Raw genomic sequence first — 23,688 nt, forward strand, 5'->3', positions numbered from 1 at the left:
CTCTGCTTGTTTCTGGAAAAGATTGTCAGTCATCAGCATACCACAAAATTATTATTAACCTTCTTTAGGAAAACTCTCTATTTTTAGATTAATAATAGTACTTGATGATGGTTATTTTGACCTTAATTATCCCTCTGTAGCTTTATGCATATGCATTATACCAAGAGAAGATTGTTTCTTAATTCTGTCAACAGAATTCAGTGGCAGTTACTGTCCATTAGTGTGTGTCTGTAATGAACAGTGATAATGAGATTGTGATTTCTGCTGGAATTGCCAGGTATTTGCATGGAAACAAAAAAGACAAGTATTAAAGGATACCATGCATTTTTTCCTCTCACTTTTATCAAGGAGGCATTTGCAAGTATATATGTCAATGGATGCATACAGTGCCTGAGACAGTGTGTTGCTAAAAATAAATAATACCCCAGTTAAATATTTTGGAAAACACTCTGAAACAGCTGTGAAAAAGGAAATATTTTTGTTAACAAGACTCACAGTTGTTTTTTTAATGAAATTGTCTTTCTGCTACTGCTCATGTGTACTTCATTATTTTATAAGGTATTGATTTAATGTACTAAAAAAAAGGCTCCACTGATAGAATGCTTTTGCACTCCAATCACACTTTTGAATCTATTTTTGTTCATTTATATAATAATTAATGTCTCCAGTTATGGGTAATTCTTACTCTAGACTACCAAATTTACTAATGGTATTTATAAAACTTCTTTCACCTCACATGCTAAACCATTGCATATAAACTGGTGCCTTCATGAGAAATCACGCATTCACAGAAACACAGGATGGGTGAGGCTGGGAGGGTCCACAGTGGGTCACTTCTAGCAGAAACCTCATTGTATAGAACCAGATTTGTTCACAGTACTGCATCCAGCTCTGGAGTGCCCAACACAAGGACAACATGGACCCATTTGAGCAAATCCAGAGAACATTGATCAGAGCACCTCTGCTATGCAGACAGGTTGAGAGAGTTGGGAGTGTTCAGACTGGAGAAGGAAGGGCTCTGGGAAGACCTTATTGGAGCCTCCAGGACCTGAATGGTACTTCCGAGAAGGCTGGGGAGGGACTTTTTATTAGGGCATATAATGATAAGAGGGACTGGATTTAAACTGAAGATTTAAATTAGGAATTAGTAAAAAATTCTTTTCTGTGAGAGTGGTGAGGCACTAGAACAGGTTGCCCAGAGAAGCCATGGATGCCCCATCTCTGGAACTTTCCAAGGCCAGGTTTAGTCAGACTTTGTGCTGCCTGGTCTAATGCGAGGGTCTGGCCAATGACAGTAGAGAGCTGGAACAAACTGATCTTTAACATTGCCTCCAACCCAAATCCTTCTATGATTCAAATTTTAACTATTTTAGGAAGGAAACTTATGAGTTAAAGACTTCTGTTACAGCAAGAGTCTCTGTCTGCTGTGGCCTGCTTACACTGAGTGTAGATCCAATGCCCACAAAGTGTGCTTGGTGTATAAAGTTGCTTTATCTGTCCAAAGCACATTCCCAAGTCATGGAAGTGAGAGAGATTCCCTGTCAGATGTCTGTTCACTGGCTCATCACAAGTTCTTACATAGGAGGTAAGAGAGTTAAAGATGTGACAGAGCTCAGTGGACCAGCATAGGGAAATTCTGGGAGGCATTGCAGTCCAAAGGGCAGCACAGTGAATGGATCCTCCATACCTGGAGCTTCCTCACTGTCAGGACTTATCAGAGTTAGAAGGCTGCTGAGATAGTTAAAAAGTCTTATGGCAATCTTTCAGATTTTCTTACCTGTGGATTATGTGGTTATTTAATGGTTGGAGAGGTGGAGGATTTCAGCTGCCTATTTTTAGCTGCAGTAAAGGAGAATATTTTTACATCAAGGATCATAGTTCCAGAAACACTACAAATTGCTACAACATTTGGGTTGTTCTAAGTTATCAACAGTGTTCATTTCCTTTTGCCAAATTGTTTTAAATATCTATACTTCCCTGGAAATTCTGTCATCCAAAAAAGCACTGTGCTTGAACATGATTAGCTTTTGAAATATAAAAGTGTAGAAAAGCATAAGAAAATATATTTTAAAGATTTATGATCTTTAAATATATTTTTGTATATTTTTCATTAATTAATGTAACTTTTTTATTTTAGATTTCAGCACAGCTTCCTCCTAAAACAAAATAATATCATTAATGTGAAAATAGAAGGTATTTCCAAGAATTAAAACAAAAAGGTTGGGAACATACCAACTTTCCCGTAAAACTTGTGCAGATTCACAGAAGTTAAATATAAAGCCATTTTTCAAAGTTCTTAAAATTTTGCTACATATGTTTTTCACAGTATTAATAATATCATGCGTCATAGCCATTGAAATACTCCTTGAAAAATTTCCCTAATTCTTAAGAAAAATTATCTTAGTGACACAAGACATCAAGTGGTAGGGTTCAGTAGCTTCCTGAAATAATTACTTGGGCTTCTAGCCAGACAGGTATGTGAATAATAAAATCCTTTCCTTCTACTTTCTTAGAATAGAAAAAATGATCTCAGCTTTGTTCTGTCCATTTAAAACTTGGTTTTAAAGATAGGTGCATGTATAGTTTGACAAAATTTTGCTTTAAGAATATTTCCCTATGTATCTAGTCTTGCATCTATTATAAGCAGTGGTTAAGATAGGCTAAGTACATAAGATGATGAATTGTCTAAAAACAATCAAATGGAAAAAGAAATTATCTTGCATGCTTTCTCTATTGAATTACAGTCACACTTCACTTTAGTGCCAGCATTTGCTGTCATTCCAATTACAGAAACCTGGAAATGGAGGAGTGTTTTGTTATATACTCAGAAATAATTAAACTTTGGAGCAGGTTTCCATGACTTCCGAGTTATGTGCAGAAAGTGCCTCATAATGGAGCTGCAGTTGCTCCTAGTATTATACCAGGCTGCATTGTGAAGAGAGGCGTATTAGAGAGAATCAGTGAGAATGAAAGTCACCCTGAAAGAAATAATTTGCCTACTGCAAACTTGAATTGGTATAATACTTTCTCTTTGACTTTTAAATTTTGTACAGAAGTAATAAGAAATCTCCAGAGTTACTTTCAACTGCTAACAGCCAGAATGACAAGAGAAAAGTTTGGAAGTTCAGTTTTATTCTGTCTGGCAGCATTCTGCTGGTGTCCATTCTATGTCCTTCACTGTGTTGGTGAATAGAACATGTACTCTGTGATTTATAAAGTATTTGTGGATTTGGAAAAAATCTCATTTAACAAAGCTAAAAGTGAAACAATCATCATTATATAACCTTCTGTGAATTTATAGAAAATAAAATCCATCACAAATAATATTCCTCTATTTTGTGTTTTTTCCATAGTTAAAAAGACTGTTTGAACTTCTCTTTGGCAGAGCACTTTTTATAACAATGGTTTGTTTCAAGTCAAAAAATCATCAAGAATCAAAATTTTTGAAATGGGGTGTTTTTTAAAGATGTCCCTTATATTCTATAAATCAAAACTTTATATATTAATATGCAGTTAACTTAATAAAAGGTACTTAAAATAAAACTAATCTAAAATTGCTCAAACATTGAAGATGTAGTTGAAAAGCCTGAAAAAAGGCAATATTAGTAACTTTTTGAAAGTAATTTTGTACAAAGCTTCATATCTGAATTACTTTAAGCAGGCCAAACCACAAAGGGAGAGCGATGTCCTGAAGAGTTACTTTTAGTTAATTAGACAAGCAACTCAATGTAAGCTTCTGGATCAAAATGATAAATGTGATTTCTGTGTGTGTGAGCAAGAAAGGAGGAAAACAATTTCCTCTCTGTGTACACTATTGATTGTGATATTGGTTGTACTGTATTTCATTGTGTCCTGATGTGCAATGCAGCAGAACCCAGAAACCATAAAAGATGAAAGATATAATTCAAAAACCCTCAAAGGAACTGGTGATTTTTTTTATAAAAAGGGATGCAGAAAGATACTTGAGTAAATCAGTGTGTCAGGTTTTTGCTGAAGGATGACTATGGGGATTATGGTGTATACAAAGGTATCATCCTTCTTTAATGAAGAGAAGCACAGGATGCAGAGTAGGTTTCTTTAGCTCTGCAGAGACCAGCTAGTTAGAACTAATGGCTGAAATTTGTAACTGAAGGTCTGAATTGATAATAACCCCCCAGAATAGCTGTGGGTATAAATGATGATAATTGGTGCAAACTACCAATTAAAGTGGTGGCTTTTTCCTGTTGCTTTGTTAAGATTACACTTCATGTCTTTCTAGAAAGGATTCTCTAAGCAGCCATACCTTAGTACAGTTGTAAATGCAGGAAGTGCTAAGACGTGAGAAGAACAGAAGAGATTGAACTCTAATGTAATCTGCATTAAAAAAAAAAAAAAAAAGTGATTATGTGCAGAAAGGAATTAAAGAATAAATAAGCAGTAACAAATAAATGTGAAACACATAATGAGACATGTCTGCATATCTGATGTGTGTTGCTGAATCATAAATTGTCTTACATTCTTATTATCAAGAAATCTCTGCATCTTAGATGCCCTCACTCCTAGGTTCTATAATATAAAATATTAAATAAATGGAAGTAATATGTAATTATTTCTTTACAAATATAAGTATTTCTTATTGCAATAAATTCTTACCTAAGTGACTTGGTGAATCAGGTAGTATATGTATTGGCTGATTAATATATGAGGAAGTTATTACCTACAGTGAATAAATAGACTTCTCTGGAGAGATACTAAGCAAAATTTTATTTTCTGTGCAGGACAGGGATTGTTTGTTTAAGGCTGTAATATTAAGTAATGCAAGACTAGGAAGATATATCATCCTTCAAAGGACCTTGGTTGTAAAGTTAAGAAAACATTCTTATCTCCACAACCACTGGATTGCAGCAGAAAAACAAATATATTAACCAGCAAAAGAAACATGAATTTCCCTCCAAAACTCATATAAATATTTTACAATTGCCTAATTTCTCAAGACCTAAATTGATTATAAATAGTTTATATGTTTTTTTCTGGATCTGTAACCTGCAGGACTGTTTAATCATGTCCTGTCTGACTCCTGCTCTGCAGTACTGTAGATAAGCAGTGCATCAGTGCCCCCTGCAGCCATAAAGCATCGGCATAACAGCTAAAAACCCCCAACGCTATTGATCGCTGTGCAAATAACTATTCAGAAAAAGAACAGCTTTAAATCCTGTTGTATCCTTTCCTTTTTTCTCCTTCCTTCTTTAAAAGTGAAATTGCAGCTCTTGGCTAAAGAAGAAATTCTTCAGAAATGTAGCCTAAAACTCAAGACAGACCTTGATATGTTTGTGAGTAGGAAAAGTCCCTTTTTTTTTACGTTCAAATACACTGGCATTTGAAAAGCAGAAATCAGAAGCATAAGAAATTGAGAATATATGTGTAAACTTTGAAATGAATATTTATAAATAAGAAAGAAATTCTGACTCTCAGAAGGCCAAGTTCTGTAATGTGTAGAATGTACAGAGAATAGAGAAATGCTGCTTCATCTGTGCCAAACTGTAGGTATTTTTACATTTTCATGTGTATTTTTGAAAATTTGCTCAAAATTAAGATTTAATATAAAGATAAGTTTGGGATTTGTTTCTTCTCGTTCAGCTCCTACCCACATACTTCTAAAGTCCTTGGCAAATTTCTAGACACAATATTAGTTGTGGATATACAGATTTCTTTTGAAACTCTGAAGTTTCAATAAAGCAATTGTTGGCAATAGCAGGAATCTAAGGTAATTTATCTATGTATGGGGAGAAGGAAGGTTTTCAGCTCATAAAATCATGAGCTGTTAAAATTGCCAACAGTGCCAAAAAAAAAACATGAACATAAAGAAAATCAATTTTAAAAAAACACCTGTCTCTAAGCAGTGCATTAGTTTTTTGAGATATAGGTGCTTTTGACCAGTTTTCTAAAGCCAGATTTCTCCATTTTCCCTCTCTGGACCCATGCTAAAATTAAGGGGTAGATAGGAGATGACGCTGCACTGCTAGAACCCATACAAGGTCCTACTTGACAAAAAAAAAAAAGTGACTTGGCATTCCTTTCCTGCCAAAAAAATCCTTATTTAAATAGCAAGATATAATGTGAAATTTTTACATCTGTAAGGATGAAGGCTGGAAGCCAAATTACATTAGTCAATTGAAAATGCATTAATTTCTTAGAACTAACTGTCTAACATAGTTCACTGATGTCATAAAATTGAGTTAGTATGGTATGGAAATGATAGGAAATGATTAAATCTCTTCTGAGCACTATAAACACAAGTGTGACATCAGTAACTGGCTTCCAGAATTTATCAATTAAAAAATCCATTTCATAAACCAGAAGATATAAAGTATTCTTGACTGAATTAAAGTATATGAAAAACATTTGGCAGCATTCAAAACTCTTAAGTGGTGAGATAGTTCTGGTTGCAAGTGAGATTAGTTTTATTTATAATAAATAATTTTTCCCCTCAGAATAACTTTCTTATACAAACAGACTAAGGTAAATTCTCTAATTTGGGAATGTGGCCCTGCAACCTTTGACAGATTTTTATCAAGTTGGATTGATTGAATGAAATTACTATTTTTTACATTAAAAGGTATATTTGTACCTCTTGAGACCTCCTAAGCCCTTTGCAAATGGCAAAGCACAATCTACTGGCCGTGGTGCATTTTATTTTCAAAATTTAAATGTACAGATTAGACATTTTAAGCCTTGATTACTGAATGAGTTGTCTAAATTTTTCACAAGGAAAGCAAGTTGTTTTTGTTTTTTTTTAATTAAGAAAGTAAGCAAAACATACATCTTACATCTTTTGACTGCTTGGTTGCATTCATAAGGTTGTTTTGTTGATACAATGATGAGAATTTGGCTGGTATTATTAAATCTGACCTGCTTTGATACAATGACCCTCTTAAATTACTAATACCAATGCTTTAAATATAGCTGCCCTTCATGATTTAAAGTTACTCAAGAAAGAATGGCTGAAGCATATAGCTCAGTTTGAAGGTAAAAATGAGAGGCATTCTCTGCCATTTTGAGAATAATTTCCCAGATTTTCCTCAGGTTTCTTTTTTACTCTTGTTTTGAGACTTGTTTTGGGACTTGTTTTGTAGTTGGAAAGAACAATTAGTTATACAAGTGGTGTTGCCTATTGCCAAGTCATAGCCAGATACCCAACCCACCAATGACATAGTAGTTGGGTTCAGGTAGTGTTTAAGATAAACAAAAGCTGTTAGGATCAATGGATGCAAAATATCTAAAATTTCCAATATTACTCTGAAACAGCATGATTGCCTGATAATTTCAATATAACATAGTTTTAGTTCATTATGTTTTCTACCTTACTGTGATCTTGCCCTCTTACACCTTTGGGTTGATAAGAAGATGGGAGGGCGTGAATAATCCATTTATAACATTTTTCTGTCAAATAATCCACATCAATGTAACTCAACTCCTTAACTATTCCTTAGTTATTCATAATCTTAATCAAAAGTGAATAGTTTAATGCAGAGCAGTGGCATATTCTGCTGCACTTGATCTTATTTCCTGTGCAGTTTTGAATATTGCTCACATACTGGAGGGAAAGACAGAAATTTGCTGACAAGGCATCTGGAGCTTCCTTATTTCTTGTCTGTGGACTGTTATTTTTCTTCCTGTTCTTCACACTAAAAATGAAACTTCTCAGTCTTGATAATGTTGCCTGTTACTATCGCTCCATGTTTTAAGATTTTCCTAGGTTAGAGTTACATTCTGTTATACATGTAAAATAACAGCAGTCCCTTCATTGCAAACTTAAGCTGCTTGAAATGTTAGAAAGATTACTTTAGGTTGTAAAAAGGTAAGGTAAGCCGCATTCTCTGCTGTAAAGGCATATGATTTATGGGAAATGCTGTAAGAGAGTCTGTAAGGGCATCTGTTGGAGTGACGGGGGTCACGCACGGTCGGGACGGACGGAGACGAGAGATCTCTGCAGCCAAGTCGTGGAACTCTTGGTTTATTGCAAAGGGCGTGGGTGCAGGGCCCTGCTGGGAGCTGCCAGCTGCAGCTCGGAGCAGGGCTGAGAGAAGGGAGGCTTAAAGTGTAAGAGAGTTAAAAGACAAAGGTTTAAGAGCGGAGAGCATGTAGAAAGGAGGGGGTGAAGAAGTGCAGAGGTGAACGCGAAAAGAGAAGAGAAGAGGAAGAGCGAGGAAAAAGAGAAGTGAAAGAGAGAGCGAAGTTCCCGTTACAATACAATAAATCATCTTTAGTGTTGAATATTCAGATTCTCATCAACCAATCTACTACAGCATGCATATCCTATAACATTTCCATACAACCTATAAGAATCACTACATTACCATACTGTGTTACATTTTAAACCCTAAATCTTACTCTTTGGGCCCTATCTGCCAAGCTGCAGGGTCTGCTCTGACCCTTGGACCTGCCTGCTTGCAGAGGGTATTGTTTCATCAAGAGGGATTACCTTCGGCTGGCCACACTATTGTTTTCTAGTTGTTCAGTAACTAAGGGATCTCAAAACTTGCTTTCATTTCAATCTCGCTTATAGTTTGTATATTCTCAAAATCTTTTGCCAGGCAATCATATTTATAAGGTTTTCCTGTTCCATCCTCACCAACAAAATGCTTTTAGGAAGTGTTTTCCATACGTAAAAGTGGTTTGGGATGTTTTTCAGCTGTATAATGATTTTAAATGTGACACAATGAGCAGAAGTAGGAAATTGTCCTCACTCATCACAGTTGTTTTATTTAGTACCATCTATGTGGATAGAGAAAGTTGGTTACTTTTTTTAGAATGTGATGAACTGGAGATACCTCTCTGCATATAGATTATCTATGGGGAGAACCATGGTTGTCATCTCAGTCAAGTTTCAAATCTCTTAGGCAGATAATGTTTGACAAAGTGAATTCTGTCCTAGAGTTTTATTTGCAGATGAAATTTCTTCAAATATTTAGGAGGAAAAAGACTATATTGGTTGGCATTTTGATGCCTTGGAGAATTAGGAATCAAAAAGAGATTGAACATGAGGTCATAAGTATCAAACTTAATTACTTTGTTATTGATGGTTTTCCTTGGTGCTCTCAACATTATAATTGCAGTATTTGTTCCCTCTCATGTAAAGTTAGAGTGTTTATTACAAAAACACATTTGGGGCAAAATTCAAATAGTTTTCCAATTGCATGAAAGATAAATATTACTTATACCAGCATTTAACAGTCTTCCTTTAGGAAAATTCCACTAGTAAGAACATAACATTGTTTAGTGTACCCTTACAGTCATTTCAAGAAGGGGAAGTCATCTACCAGCATTGCATCTTACACTAGGACATGCTAAAATATGATAGTGCTGTAGGGAAAAAAAATATTAAATTGTAAACAATAGCAGCCAGCAGATAAAAGGACACATATATGAATATCCAAAATTGAACTTTTTAATTCTTAAACAGACACCTCCTACTTCAATCAGTACAAGTAGTTGTATGCTTTGACAATATCTGGACCAAACAATAGTAGCAGACCTGAAGCCTGCAGTTAATAAAGTGACTTGAGATAAAAGCATTATTTAAGAGGCTGATCTCACACTGTATTTCTGCACAGAGAGACTACTGGTAGTTGGAGGCTGTCTGGAACAACCATGAAATGGTAAAATTTTAAATTCCCAGTGATGTAAGGTAGGAGATCAACTAAACCTCTACCTTGAACTCACAGAGGGGGGACTTCGGGTGCCTCTTCAGTACCCTATTTCAGAAAGTCCCTTAGAAAACAGTATTTAATAACAAAGTGGTCCTCTTTAATAACAAAGAGGAGATTACCCTTATGTGATGAGCCAGTGGGGAAGAAGGGTGGCCTGGCTGAACAGGGAGCTTTCACAGGAGCTTAGAACAAAAAGACAGTTTAAGACCTTTGGAAGAAGGGGCAGGAAGCTCACAAAGAGTACAAGGATATCATTAGGTCGTGTAGAGAGAAAATTAGGGAGGCAAAAGCTCCGCTAGAATTCAATCTGGCCACTGCTGTGAAAGGTAATAAAAAATGTTTTCATAAATACATTAGCAGCAAAAGGAAAAAAAAATCTCCATTTCCTTGGAAGGGAACACTGTCACCTAGAAAGAGGAAAAGTCTGAGGTGCTTAACTCCTTCTTTACCTCAGTCTTTAACAGAAAGACCAGTTATCTTCAGGACAACCAGCTGCCTGAGCTGGTAGGGGCAGAACAGACCCCCTGCAATCCAGGAGAAAGTAATTAGTGACCTGCTGAGCCACTTAGACACTCAGAAGTCTGATGGGCCAGATGGGATTCGCCCAAGGGCATGAGAGTGGTGACAGAAGAGTTCACCAGCCAGTCTCATCATTTTTCATCAGTTTTGGCTAAAAGTTGAGGTCCCAGATGACTTGAGGCTGACCAGGAAAGAAGGTAAACCTCCTGGCTGGAAGAAAGGTCCTGGAAGTGGGGGAGGATACTGAAGATAAGAGAGGTGCCTGGAGATGAATACCAGGGGATGCACAGGGATTGTGGCTGGCAGCAGTCAAGACCAATTACTACAGACAGCAGCTCAATGTGAATCAACATGACTTTCCACTCAAGCTTCTCAAACCACCAGCAACCTCCCTGCTACAAGTGGAAACCCAGTGAACATAACAGGGCATGAGGGAGCTGAGGGCACGTGGGAGTGCATGAGGAACAACTAGGGTAACAGCTCTATTCTCATCAGTTCTTAAACAAACCCTTATATCCAGTTTAACTATGGGCTGTTGTTTACTCTCTCACCTGTCATGCATTTTATTGATTGTAAAATCATTTCTTCCTCACAGAAAAAAATTACCTGAAGTCTATTATTTTAGTTCCTTATTTTGTAAAATAGCTTGTAAAATTCTGTTGAGGATGTTTCAAGTACTGTATTTTTTCATTCTCTCATTTAATATTACAGAGATTTTTTTGACCTGTCATATTTACAACATTCTTTCTTATGCATTCAATGAGAATGCAGTAATATTTTAATTAAATGCCAAATTACTGATGAATAAATGATGTTTATGTTTATGCATGTCAGCCGTTCTCCAGCATTAAGATATAATTAGAAATTAAGTCTGGAAGAAAGACTAGATGATACATAACAGTACTCTGCATTTTTAACTCTTTCTGTACTAATAATCTCTGCATATCGTTCTCCTCTTGCTTTCAGGACAACTTCTATGTTAATTTTTAGAGTGTGTGAAACAGAATGCTTTTTTAAATTCCTATTTCTTTCCAGTAACAGAGTCCTTGAATAGAAAAATGCTTTCTACACAGGAATCTTAATTAACATTTATAAAATGTCATGGTTTAACCCCAGCCAGGAACTAACCCCCACTCAGCCACTTGCTCAGCACTCCCTGGTGGGAAGGGGGAGAAAATCAAACTGTATAAGTAAGAAAACTTGTGGAGATAAAGGCAGTTCAATAGGTAAAGCTAAGCCATGGACAAGCAAAGCAAAACCAGGAATTCAGTCATCACTTTCCACAGGCAGGTGGAGGCTCAGCCATCTCCAGGAAAGCACTGCTCCATCATTTGAAACATTGACTTGGGAAGACAAATGCCACCACCCCAAATGTTCCTTCTTCTTCAGCCAGCTTTATATGCTGGTTGTGACCCAACACAACCAGCTGACTGTGATGGGGTGTCCCTTTGGGCAGTCGGGATCAGGCCGTGTGCCCTTTCATCTCCTTGTGCACTCCCAGTCTGCTCACTGGTGCCATGGGGTGAGGAGCAGGAAAGGCACTGACTGTGCAAACACTGTGTGACAGCAACTGAAACATCTCTATGTTACCAACACTGTTCTCAGTGGGAGTCCAAAACACAGACCCACAGTTGCTACTGTAACTCTATCCCAGTGGAAACCACAAATGTAAATCTTCCTACTCTTATTAGGCTGGTAAGAACTATTTTCAGCACATGGGGAAGCTAATCCTAAAAGAAATAAGGCACTTCATTTGTAAAAATAATTTAAAGGCCTAAACTATTCTTATGTGAGACCTCTAAAAGCAAACCATGTACTCTCAAAACTGCACTTTATCTCTAATGCAATCAGGGTACGTTGATTTTCCAGCCTGCCATTCATTTCTGGAAGCATCCTGGTTGTGTTAAGAGTCCTCCTCACACTTGTTAGGATCTGAGAATGCCTCTATTTTACAGGAGTATCTCAGAGAGAACAATATCTCCTATATATTCCCAGAAGAAGTTGAGATGAGACTGTAAAAGAGAGATCCACTATTGGTACATCCCTTCTTTCTGTTTTTATTCCTCAGATCAGTGATAAGAGCACTCTTCTGGTTTATCAGATTCTTGACTTCAGTTCTGTCCTTAGCTTGGTGGCATTATAAACACCTTCCAGAAGTGCTGTAAGAACTCCCCAAAGCAGCCTGTTTGTCTGTTCTGTCCTGCATGAAGTAAGCATTGACTGGGTTGAACAGATAAAGGACAAGTGTTCACATGTGGTTCCCCATCCCTTGGGCTAGAATATTTACCTGAGTACAGATTTGTATTTTTCCACTGTGTTAATTGTTTTTTAAGCATATGTGTTGAAGCATTTAGGGGTTTTTTCTTATCAATGCAGGGTACTACCCATCTGTAGAATATTCACTGTGGGCAAAGACCAAAGTTTGGCTACTATAGCCCCAAAAATTACAATGCAGAAGTCTTGCCTGAATGAATTATTGCTTAGGAAATCAATTACATATTCAGGATCTAGAAGTGCTCCTCCTTAATCCCTCACAGACACATTGTGCAATAATATTGTATAGGTAGATCATGGAGTCTAAATTTTAGACGGCATCAATGAGGTGATGAACTGCTTGAACTTAGATAGAATCTTTGGTAAACAGAAGTGGCTCCATTCTGGAATTGTGATTTTTGGGATAGTTGTCATAGCATCTCTGATACAGGAACTCAGTTTATCCAGTACAATTTAGTCAGCCATTTAGGACTGAAACAGAATGTTTATATTCTAATTTTACAGAGCCTTTTCAGAAGGAAAAGTACAGTGTCATATTAAAAAACAAAATAACATTTTTCATCTGCTGAAAGAATCTTCAAAGAGAGAATGGACATATTTATTTCCTTTCAAAACCACCAGTTCTAAGAAACAAAAGTAGCTGCAGAAATCAACAAAAAGATGCTGTGCTTAGGCCTCTGAAGTGCTCTTTTCCTAAATAGCAGCTAAGATGAAACTGGTAAGAGGTTTTCCAAATGTGATTATTGACTAAATGTAAAAGAGAAAGCTGAAGATCACACAAATTTGAGATTTGTTTTAACTTCAGAAAGAGTAAGATTTCCACACTGGTCCACTCAGTGCTCAGTAGTTTGACTTCTTTCCTTTTTTATTTTTGAGTTAATGTTTGGATCATTGGCACATGTAATCTTTTAAGCTTAAGTAAAGATCAGTGTGAAGAACTGAAAGATTTAATGCTCCATTATTTCTTCAAGGAAGCCAAGTGAAAACATGACTGAATTTGGTACAGAAATTCAGTTCTTCAGTTTTAGCAAAACGATTGTTTTAACAATTGTCCTAGACTTAGGGACCAAGAGTGTTTTTCAACTGTCATCTAAGGAACACTCACTTCAATGTCTAGTTTTACTAGTTTAGAAAGTCAAACTAGTTTAGAAAGGTTTTTTCTATTAAAATTTCAACATATTGTTGCTCCAATAATTTATTTATCCATTGCAAAGTTCATGGAATCTATATGCTTTGGAGGAAAAAACAGGAATATGGTTCAGGACATGTATTTCCTTTTCCTCTTTCTGCTTTCATCTGTCTGTAACTGACATTGCTTCCCTTATCTAGCCCCACTATGTATCCTGGAGTTTAAATTTTTCCTTCATATTTGTAAACAGCTTTCATCAGCTTCATTATATCTGTTAATTTCATTCTCACATCCTTGACTGCATTGTATATTGAATATATTTTTTGCATTGCTAAGAGTTTGCACCATTAGATGAGATTCTGTGTGTGCAAAAGCAGTTCCAAATAATGATGTTATTCCAGTTGTGAATTTTTAATGGAAAGCTGCAACTACAGTATCACTGAGTTCTGCTACCAAATGTTGTGGCTTGTAGAAGGAGGAAGCTGAGCTCACAATCTGGAACATACACTGAAAATTTAATTTTTAAGAAATATGCCTGAGCATATATCATCTCTATTCAGAAAACTGACCCCCAGCACTTCCAACTAAAACAAAAATTGTCATGAGTGAGGAAATCAGATTCACATATAAACTGCAGAGTATAAACAATCCATATCTGGTAAGCTCTTGAATTGTTTTCCCAATTACTGTGTTGGGTGATGTAAATGGTGTCTCCAGGAGGGTAAGTGCACAGATACACTGCTCTGTGGATTCATTGAAATCAGTGAGACGCCATTTAAAGTACTCTGCTTGACATGGTTGTGAACAGTGAAATAAACAGCCTGTAAAAGGCTTTATTAATTCCTGCCAAATTACATTCAAGGTACTAGGTATTTATTCCTGTTTAAACCAACATTTCCATGAAGTGCAGTTGTTTTCAGTTTCATAAACTTTGAAATTATGCCATGCATGCTAATGCCCTTGAAAAATCCTTCTTTTGGCTCCAAATTCTAAAATGTTCACTTAAAATAATATTCTGTCACAACCTAAGAAAAATGGATGATGTACACTGAAGAAAACTGCAAATAAAAGCAGTTGCTTCCCAGCACAAACTACTTTATTGACAAGATAAAAATACAAACTGCCTTATCCCACTCATATCAGATAAGGCTAAATCCATTACTCCAGTAATAAAATGTTAAGTGCATAAGTACCAGAAGATATAGGCAGTGGAGATGTTATCATATCTTGGGGACTCCCGTGCCATTGCTTGTCTCATCAACCTGCTTCATGGGAAATGTCAGAGTGCTTCTGTAGACACATCTGCCATCAGCCAGATAATGAATTGCTTGGGGGAAAAGTCTGCTCTCTTTGCAGGTCTCAGTTTGAAGTTCATTATATAAAAAGATCACCCTGGGGAAAAAAGAAAAAAAGCTCTCTTAAATTTAGGTGGAATTTCTTGCATTTCAGTTTGTGTCCATTGCTGTGTATCTTGGCCATCAGCAAGAAGCATCTGCTTCAATTCTTTCCCCTTGTCTTTTCCGTCAGGTATTTTTGCAAATTACCAGAATCCCCACAGCCTTCCTTTCGTCAGGCTGAGCAACTCTCCTGGCCCTGGTGCAGGGGCTACACGGGCAGCACAGCTCAGCCCTGTCGAGGCTGAGCCCTCACTGCCGGGTCAGCACAGAGCAGGGCATCCCAGAGGTTGTGTTAGCTTTTCGAGCTGCAGTGCCTCTGACTTCACACACTGATAGTTTCAGGCTCTTACTGGAGAGAGGAGTGTATGGGAGAGGGAAGCACAGCTGGCCTGGGTATGTGTGCTTTTAGTTTAATAACATAATGTTGAACATTACCTCTAAGTACTATATTCCTGCCATTCAGTTCATCATACATCTCATGAATGGCAAACAATGTAATATAAAATAAACAAGACTTTAAATCGCACCAATGTCTATGTTTAGACAAGCATTTCAAGTTTACCTGCTCTCAGCTATGAAGCACAAGCTTGAAGGCCTTTAAAACTCAGCTTTCTGAGGTCATTGTAAGATTAAAAACAATGTGTTGATGCTTGCAGCAAGTTAGAAGATCTTCGTGTGCATTATTGACCTGAGAGGCAGTGACAGGCTGGGAAATTGAAAAAGAATAAAAACAAATATAAAATTGTAGCCTTGTTGCAGAGTAACAGTGAATCAAGTTTTGCTTGATATATTTTTGTTACACTTTGTCAAAACTTTCAACACCTCAATTACTGTTTTACTTTAAATGCTTCCCAGCTCTTTATTCAAATAGTGTTTTAGTTAAAATTCATTGAGCTGAGGTCATTGCTTATTCCCAGCAGCAGCCTGAACGGCTTGTGAGCGCAGCTGCAGATGCTTGCCCCACTGAGCAGCCCCAGCAAAGCCTTCCCTGCCTTTGTGGCGAGGCAGGGAGCTGCGGGGAGCCTGGAAGCAGGGCTGGCACCAACACAGTCAGGCTCCATCTAGAAGCAAAACATCCAGAACAACACTGCAAAGGCTGACATCCTGTGAAAAATTAGCAAATGAACCGGGGAGAAATCAGCCTACCAAGTAGCTTTCCTTTCTCCTCTGCAGATTAGAATGTCAACCAAAAAATGAAGCAAGGCTGCATTACTTGCACTCATAAAATTTCATTTAAAGCGCACTGCTGTGATTCTGTTTTAGAGGAAAACAGTAGCTTCCCATCAGAAAGGGGATGTGAGACTTCCACAGCTGCAAATCAGTGCTTTCAGCAGAGACAAGAATGCACCTGCCAGTCAGACAGCTCTCCCTCTTGTTCAGCATTTTACCCCTGACAGTAGCTGTGACCAGGTTCAGAGGAGTAAATTTGCAGTGGTCAAATAGGATTAACTGTCATTAGAAAAATGGTCTCTCTAATATCTAGTAGTAAGAGCTTAGTTTATACTGTGTTAATTCCCCAGGTTTTATGAAGTTTTTGTGGACTACTTTTTTTTCAGCAGTAACAGAAAAATCAACAAATACCAGTAATTGCTCCCAATAAATTTCTCCTGTAAATGTCTAAATCTTTATGTAAACCTGCTATTAGTTCAGTTTCTACAACATTTAGGTTATGCTTGGGGACAAAATCAAGATTTTTGGTTTATTTACTTTTAATCAGAGATTGTAATCCCAGCAGGTGATTAAGCATTTTTAATTTGCTGTGTTACCAAATAGAAGATTTGCTGTGCTTGCTGATAGAAGATAACACCTGTTAATGCACCCTTAATGCTGCTCTGAATGGAATAACCTACATGAAGCTCAACAGAGTTATTTCCCTTAGGAGAAAAGTATTGTTATAAATCCAGCAATTATTTTGTTTTCATTGTATTTGTATAAATGGAAATGTTATTATTCAATTCATCTAAATGGAAATAAACAGTAAGTCAATTAATTTCTAAAAGTTTCAAGCCTTTTATTAGCAAGTGCTCTGCCTCAAAAATATTTTAAGGATTTATTTTTAGCCACCTTGATGACTGCCATATTTTTGGATGCTTTTCTCTCATATAAAGTAGATAGCTGCCTTGAAATCCTCATTGCTAAGCACCACAGTGTGTGTATTTTGGCTATTTTGTGGTTTGGATGCATCCCTGCTTAAGTATCCTATTCTAATGTTTTCCTTACTATTATGGCTCTACACATCTTCTCTTTACTGTCACATGAGCCCTGCGTGCCTTTTGTTCATTCCCAGGCTCCAGTCCTTTCTCAGTTACTGTGCCTTTCTTTGGGTCCCCTTAGATATTTACTTTGCCCTGAGTTATTTATCTCCTTCCTCTGTCCACCTCCTTTTCTTTCCTAGCTGCCTGTGGGCATGTATCCTTTTATTTTGCTGTATTGATAATTTAGAGAAGCAGATTTTTAATAGTGACATTACCAGACAACTTACTTACCTGGGATGTGTTATGTTGGGCTGAGTTTTTTTCAGAATATTATGAAGTTTGTTGATGCTTTCTAAAATATGTCTTCGAAAAAGTAAATTATTAAAATCAGTTTTCATGTAAATAGGATATGTAAAATTTTAGAAACTAGACTTAAGAAGAAGCTAGACAGATACATGGAATGGTGAATGCAATGTCACACTGAATGCATTCCCACCTATCTTGTTTCTGCAGTTGCAATCTACTGGTGCATCATCACTTTCCAATGCTTCTTTTTAAGACATACTCACAACTCTAGAACATGGTGAAGCAAAATTTTTATCTGATACAAGAGTAGGTGCCAAAGAGAAAGGAAAGAGCACAGCAGGAGCCAATATATAGGCTTCTTTCAAACGAGTTGACAAACAGGTGATATTAAACCAAAAAAGTCACTTTTTCTTTTCCTTTCCCCTTTCTCCCCAGTATTTCTGTGAATTAAAAGATGCTGTGTTTCTGTACTACAGCTTTTTCCCTTCTGCTATTCATGCTTCATCTACTTGTATGGAAGTCTCTTACAGAACTGCCTTACAAGTTTTGGTAACTTCAAGCAATGAGTTATTTAATAAGTGAAGCCTGTGTTTATTTTTTAACTGTTGTTGACATCCACCAAAAATGAATTTTGAGAGCCCATAAAACTGTGCTTCTTGCATGAAGGCTATTCCTTGCTCCCTGACAGGAAAAAAATGCCATCACTGTGTTTTTGCTAGTTTTTTGGATGGGGACTAGATTTGGGAATTCCTTATGTATTCATATTTTCTTAAGTATAGTCTGAATTTCTATTTTAAAACAACAAACTAATATAAATTGAAGCTTAAGTACAATTACAAAATTAGATCTCATGGGGTTTTTTGTTTTGATGTGTTGTCTCTCTCCTTTCAGAATCTCTGTACCCACACATCTGTCAACAGCACTCCCTGTGGTTTCCTCTGATGTGCCTCACTTGCCTGGCCCTGGTGTGCCCTCTCAGATTTCCCCTGCACTGCCATCAGTGTGCCAGGAAGGACTGTGCCATAATGGAGGGACGTGTCACCCTCTCTCTCTGCCCACTGGGGCCACCTCGTTCCGGTGTGACTGCCCACTGCACTTCACCGGGCGATTCTGTGAAAAAGGTAACGGGGATTAATTTTTTCCCTGTTAGTTATGAAATAAAAGTCTTATTCTGCTTTGGATATGAAAAGGAAGGAAGAGGTATTGATTTTCATATTTCTCTGCTTTTTATCCCAGTTAGTTCTGGTTAACAGAGGAGCAAATTCATTGAGGTAACTGGAATAATACTTATTTGCAGTGTAAATTAGGTGATATGAGTCAGGCACACTCCTAAGGGTTGCAATTTGAGTTAATGTGAAAAACATTGCATTATTTGTGCAAAATTGTAGTCCACCATTTTAATGTATGTTTTTCACTGTATTATTTCTGGGACAGAAGTAAGCTGACTTCCTCAGAAGATTATGTTTTCCATTTCTACAGACTGGGTTTTTTAAATCACTGTGTCAGATCCTTTGTTGAAAAAGGCTTTTCTTTTTCTCTGTAACTCATTTATACTTCTACTACTGTTGCTCATAAAGCACAGATCAATCAAATGAACATAATTGGAATTTGAATAAGAAAATAATTCTTCTAGTAATTTTGGTTTCTTTGTAAAATGAATCAAGGCTGTAAGGCAAACTGATCAATATTTCTGTTTTGTAATTGTAATTGCTTTTCATCATTGCTTTTCAGAAAGTTCTTTTCAAAGCAAATTTCATAGCTGTCTTCAAAAACTGTTTAAGCTTTTAAAGTACTGTGGTTTATGAATTGCAGTAGATAATTCTCATAAAGGGCATTACTGGTGTACAGGAAAAGAACCAAAAAAATGTCTAGAATATGGTTATATAACTGTATCATCCTCCTAATGAACATCCCACAGTATGAAGTAAAAGCAACCAGAGTTAAGAATGCCTTTGCCAGACTGCTAGTGTATGTGAGCTAGCATCACATTGTATTACTGTCTAAAAATAGGTCATTGCACTCCCTAAATGTGAAAGCAGTCACTGACTGTCAGCTCAAAAAAACAAATTGTCACGTTGCTTAGATATCAGAGACTATTTTACAATATTGCCTTTTCAAGTTTATAATAAATCATATATTTGCAAATTTTCACTGTTAAAATTGAATCCCATATTTTCTACATATTTCGTCTCTGGGCATACTCTTTGCACTTGCTTACAATATATTGCAGATGTGGAAACTGCAACATGAAATAACGAAACTAAAAAAGGGTGTTTCCATACAACATGAAATAGTTAGTGCTTCAATGAAGTATTTTCAAAATTTAAATAATTTTTTTTATTTATTTACGTACATTTCATTTGCCAGAATCTCCTTCTCTGTTCCAAAGAATGCAGTTGGCATCCTTTTTATCAGCATAATCTGCGCTGTTTGGGATGAGGGCACTTTCTCACTTTTTGCAAGGGTTATTCTAGGAGTAAGCAATGTTCAATTTAAGCAGGAATTTGACAGACATCCTGTGATAATAGGCCATATCAGTATGTGTACATAACCACTCTGTGGGACTCCACACCACTGGTTCCTTCCACCAGTGTCTGATTGCTGCTTTCTTCTGACCTTCCAGCTGATCTGTCACTACCCAAGGGTCTTCTATTGATGCCTGGAGAGGCTGACCTAGAACAGAGGCTGGACAGAGTTAAAGAATAAAGTAGATATTTATTAAAAGCCCTTAAAGGATACACCTTGGGCAGCACAAGAGCCTGGCCAGTGCTACACTCAAGTTGGACCCAAAATGGTCACAAAATAGACGACCGGTCATGAGGTTTCACACTTTTATAAGTTTTGGTCCATTAGCATATTGGAGTTAATTGTCCAGTTACAGCCTCAGGTTATGAAGTGCCATCTTCTCAGTTTGCTCTCTTCAATTCACCTTTGTTTATGCTTTTTGGGCTGGAGGCTGTAATGGCTGTCCTTGGTTCTCAGGCTGGAAGGGATTGTTTTGTCTAACTACCCTGTGAAGAGAACTTGCAAGCACTTTAAATGGAGTTCAGAGTTACGCATCAAGGCAGCGCAGAATCTGAAAAATATGAAAGCTAAATCTTAAGGCATCACTGTGGTTTCATGTTTTTGATGATAACTGATGTGATCTGTATTTGAATGATACTATCTGGGCTGAGTACTTCAGTGTGCCATAGACTTTAGGGATAGTATCTTCTGTTTCATTGATTGAAAAAAGTATTTTTATGTTGCTCTTTCAAAAATACAGTGTTCTGAGTAATTTTCTCCTTTGAAGCTTAGCCAGTGCAGGCCAGCGGAATTCATACATTGGAAAGAGTTGACTGCAAACCACACTTCCAAGGAAATTTGTCTTCCAAGGAAATTTATCTTAGTTGTGTAAATGAAGGGGACTTCTTCTCTCTTTCTTTCTGTGATTTTGTTTCAAAAATCATGTGTGAAAATATGACTGAATTATGACTACCCCAAGATCAAATTAAAAGCAGAGGACTCTTGCACTAAGTTGCGGTTGTAACCAAATCTCTGATGGCTAGGACTAACTCTACATAAGGTACACCAGTAACCGTTCCATTCAATAAAACAGAATAGAAGCTTTAAAGAAACCCTGAAACAAGGAGCTCCTTTGGAGAACACAACCTCAGCTGTACAACCATATAATCCTTCTAATGGTCAAACACCCTGTTTCCACGATGTATCTATTTTTTTTCCTAAAAGTGGAAGAGATGCCTTTTGCTTTCCTGCACCTTACATGATGTTGAGATAATAACAGAGATTATTATTTCCACATAGGTTGTCTAATAGTTCTAGCACTGGAAGAATAACATTTCTTTTTCTTTTTTTGTGTGGAGAAGATGAATTAAATTCTCTTTTCACAGAGCTCTGCTTTTACCCTCTAAAACCCCCTTTTCAATGCAGGGAACAGCCTCCTCATTTTTGCTAGTGCTGCTGGGTGAGCTTGGGCTGCTGTATCTGACATGTTCACTGGCTGGAAGCTCACTGGGACAGCTGCATCCCAGAGCTCATGCTGTCACATTGCATCTTTAGATAAATCAGAATTTGACTTGATGGATCCTGTATTTAGTAGCTGAAAAGTAACTACAGCTTAGAGTGATCTTATTTAATCCTAAATTTTCAATGAGATTGATAGTCTAATGAAACCAGAATTCGACCAACTGAGCTATGATTATAAACTTTTGACATTCAAAGACCCGTTCATCAAGAAATCTACAGAGAGCTCATAATTACAGGAGATAAGAGAATCAGCAATAATTTTATAATTATTTACCATAGAACTCCCAATGGAGAAAGTAAATTGTCATGTATGCACTACAGAAACTTTATGACAGTCAAGGAATTTTTCTCTTGACTCCTTAATGATTTATGTTTATCTTAATGTGATCTGTTATAACATGCTATTATGTATACCTATACATTTCAGCAATATATTTTCATTAATCATCTTTGTGGTCTGCCTTTTACCTACCATTAACTAAATTTCAGAAGAAAACTCATCGTACACTTACCTTTATTAACAGTGCACATGGTTTTACAGCCACTGAGTTTTACATACAAACCCTCTGTGGATATCTTGGCTTCACTAGAATGGGTGAATTTGTTGATTAAATGGCTATGGTAGATACAGTTTGTTGGTTGCTAACTCTTTTTATTACAGTGTATAAGAACACCTACTAGAGGGAGAGCAAGTGAATGTCATTATCAGTTATCTGTTTTAACTTAATGAGTGTTATTAAATGCAATTTCTTGTTTTTATTAATTTGTTCTTTGACTAGTAAGCTCTATCAGGTTGTTCTGCCTTTACAAAAAATACATTCAATTCATAATTGTCCCTATGCATATATTAGACCATAGCAGTTTATCTAAATACACTGTGTACTTACTCTAAGCAGATACCTCTGAAATATCTCTAAATAACAGTTTTGGAAAATGGAACTCTATCTCCTTTTTTCTAATGAAATAGAAAAGTATACATACAAATCAGTGTATTTGCCAAATTCAAATTGAAGTTATCAACACTGGTTATATATTCAAGGCCAAAGTGAGGATCCAGTATAGAGCATGGAAGGGCAACCATCTGAGACCTCTGTTCCCTTTAATACTGTTTTCAATATTTCCATTTTTCTATTTTTTTATTTAAAAATTACCAAAGATAATAGGAAATTAGAAGTTAGTACAAGATGTATTTTAAATCTTTATTAAAATGTGGCATAGAAAATATGTTTGTCACATAAAATCAATCAGTGGTAAGTGCTACATGACTGCTTTCATCCAATAGCAAGGGAGGATTTTATCAATAGGGTATGAAAGGTAGATAGTGTACTCTGCACTGCCCATTCTTCTTTTTCCTTTCTGTATAAATAAGCTTTTTTACTTTAACTTTAAATGTATCATTCTTTCTTTATTAGCTAAGCTGTGTTATCTGCTTCATTGCGAAATTCCCTCACAAGTGGAAAAAACTGCTATTGGCTCTGCTTTAGCATGAAAGCAGATGGTGGTGTATTACTGGAAAGTTCATAGCAATAGTTGGGAATATCACTGTCTTGCATGTGTGAAGATGGTATATCCTTGACTGTTAATTATAAGATTAACATTTTTAAGTCTCCAAAATTTTTAGTATTCTGTAAAAGTTTTATAAATTGTTCAATAAAAAGTGCATTTAAATGTCATGTGTTAAAACCAGAAAATCTGTTGAATTTGATATGTTGCCTGTGTATATTTTGTACATTACTTAAAGGTCAACTCCTTTGATAAAGCTAAAATAGCAGTAAAATGGAAGGCTGTTGCAGGCGCTTAGGTTGGAACAGTCACACTAAAGACTTTGCTACATTTGTTCCCCAGGATACACTTGTTGAATTCCTGATTTGTTGAGAAATACTTGATAATATCACCCTGAACATTTGAAGTTTCTTTTACAGATGCTTTTCTAGATGTCGTTCCTAATTTAACATTTCTAGCTTGTGTCATTGATTACCATAATTCATCTCAGACAAGTATGGGGAATTTTGTCTTTATGTCTTTGGCTTTGAAAAGAAATGTAGTTGGTCCAATTTATTTTATTTCAGGCATATTTAGAACAATCTCATGTCTCCAGTAGAACTATTTATCTCTTTAATAACATTTATACCGTCTATTTATCATTTAAAACA

At 36.5% G+C, this 23,688-nt stretch overlaps 1 protein-coding gene across 1 annotated transcript in view; it reads left to right on the plus strand.

Moving 5' to 3' along the window:
* The window catches only part of EYS (eyes shut homolog), a 704,955-nt gene that overhangs the window by 495,002 nt on the left and 186,265 nt on the right, over positions 1–23,688 (plus strand). Inside the window, exon 37 of the mRNA XM_054280634.1 lies at positions 18,401–18,630. Coding sequence (XP_054136609.1) covers positions 18,401–18,630 — 230 coding nt within the window. The remainder of the gene's footprint in view (positions 1–18,400; positions 18,631–23,688) is intronic.

Source organism: Melozone crissalis, unplaced genomic scaffold, assembly GCF_028551555.1.
Source record: "Melozone crissalis strain CALT ecotype California unplaced genomic scaffold, PUWL_Pcris_2 ptg000027l_1, whole genome shotgun sequence".
NCBI lineage: Eukaryota > Metazoa > Chordata > Aves > Passeriformes > Passerellidae > Melozone > Melozone crissalis.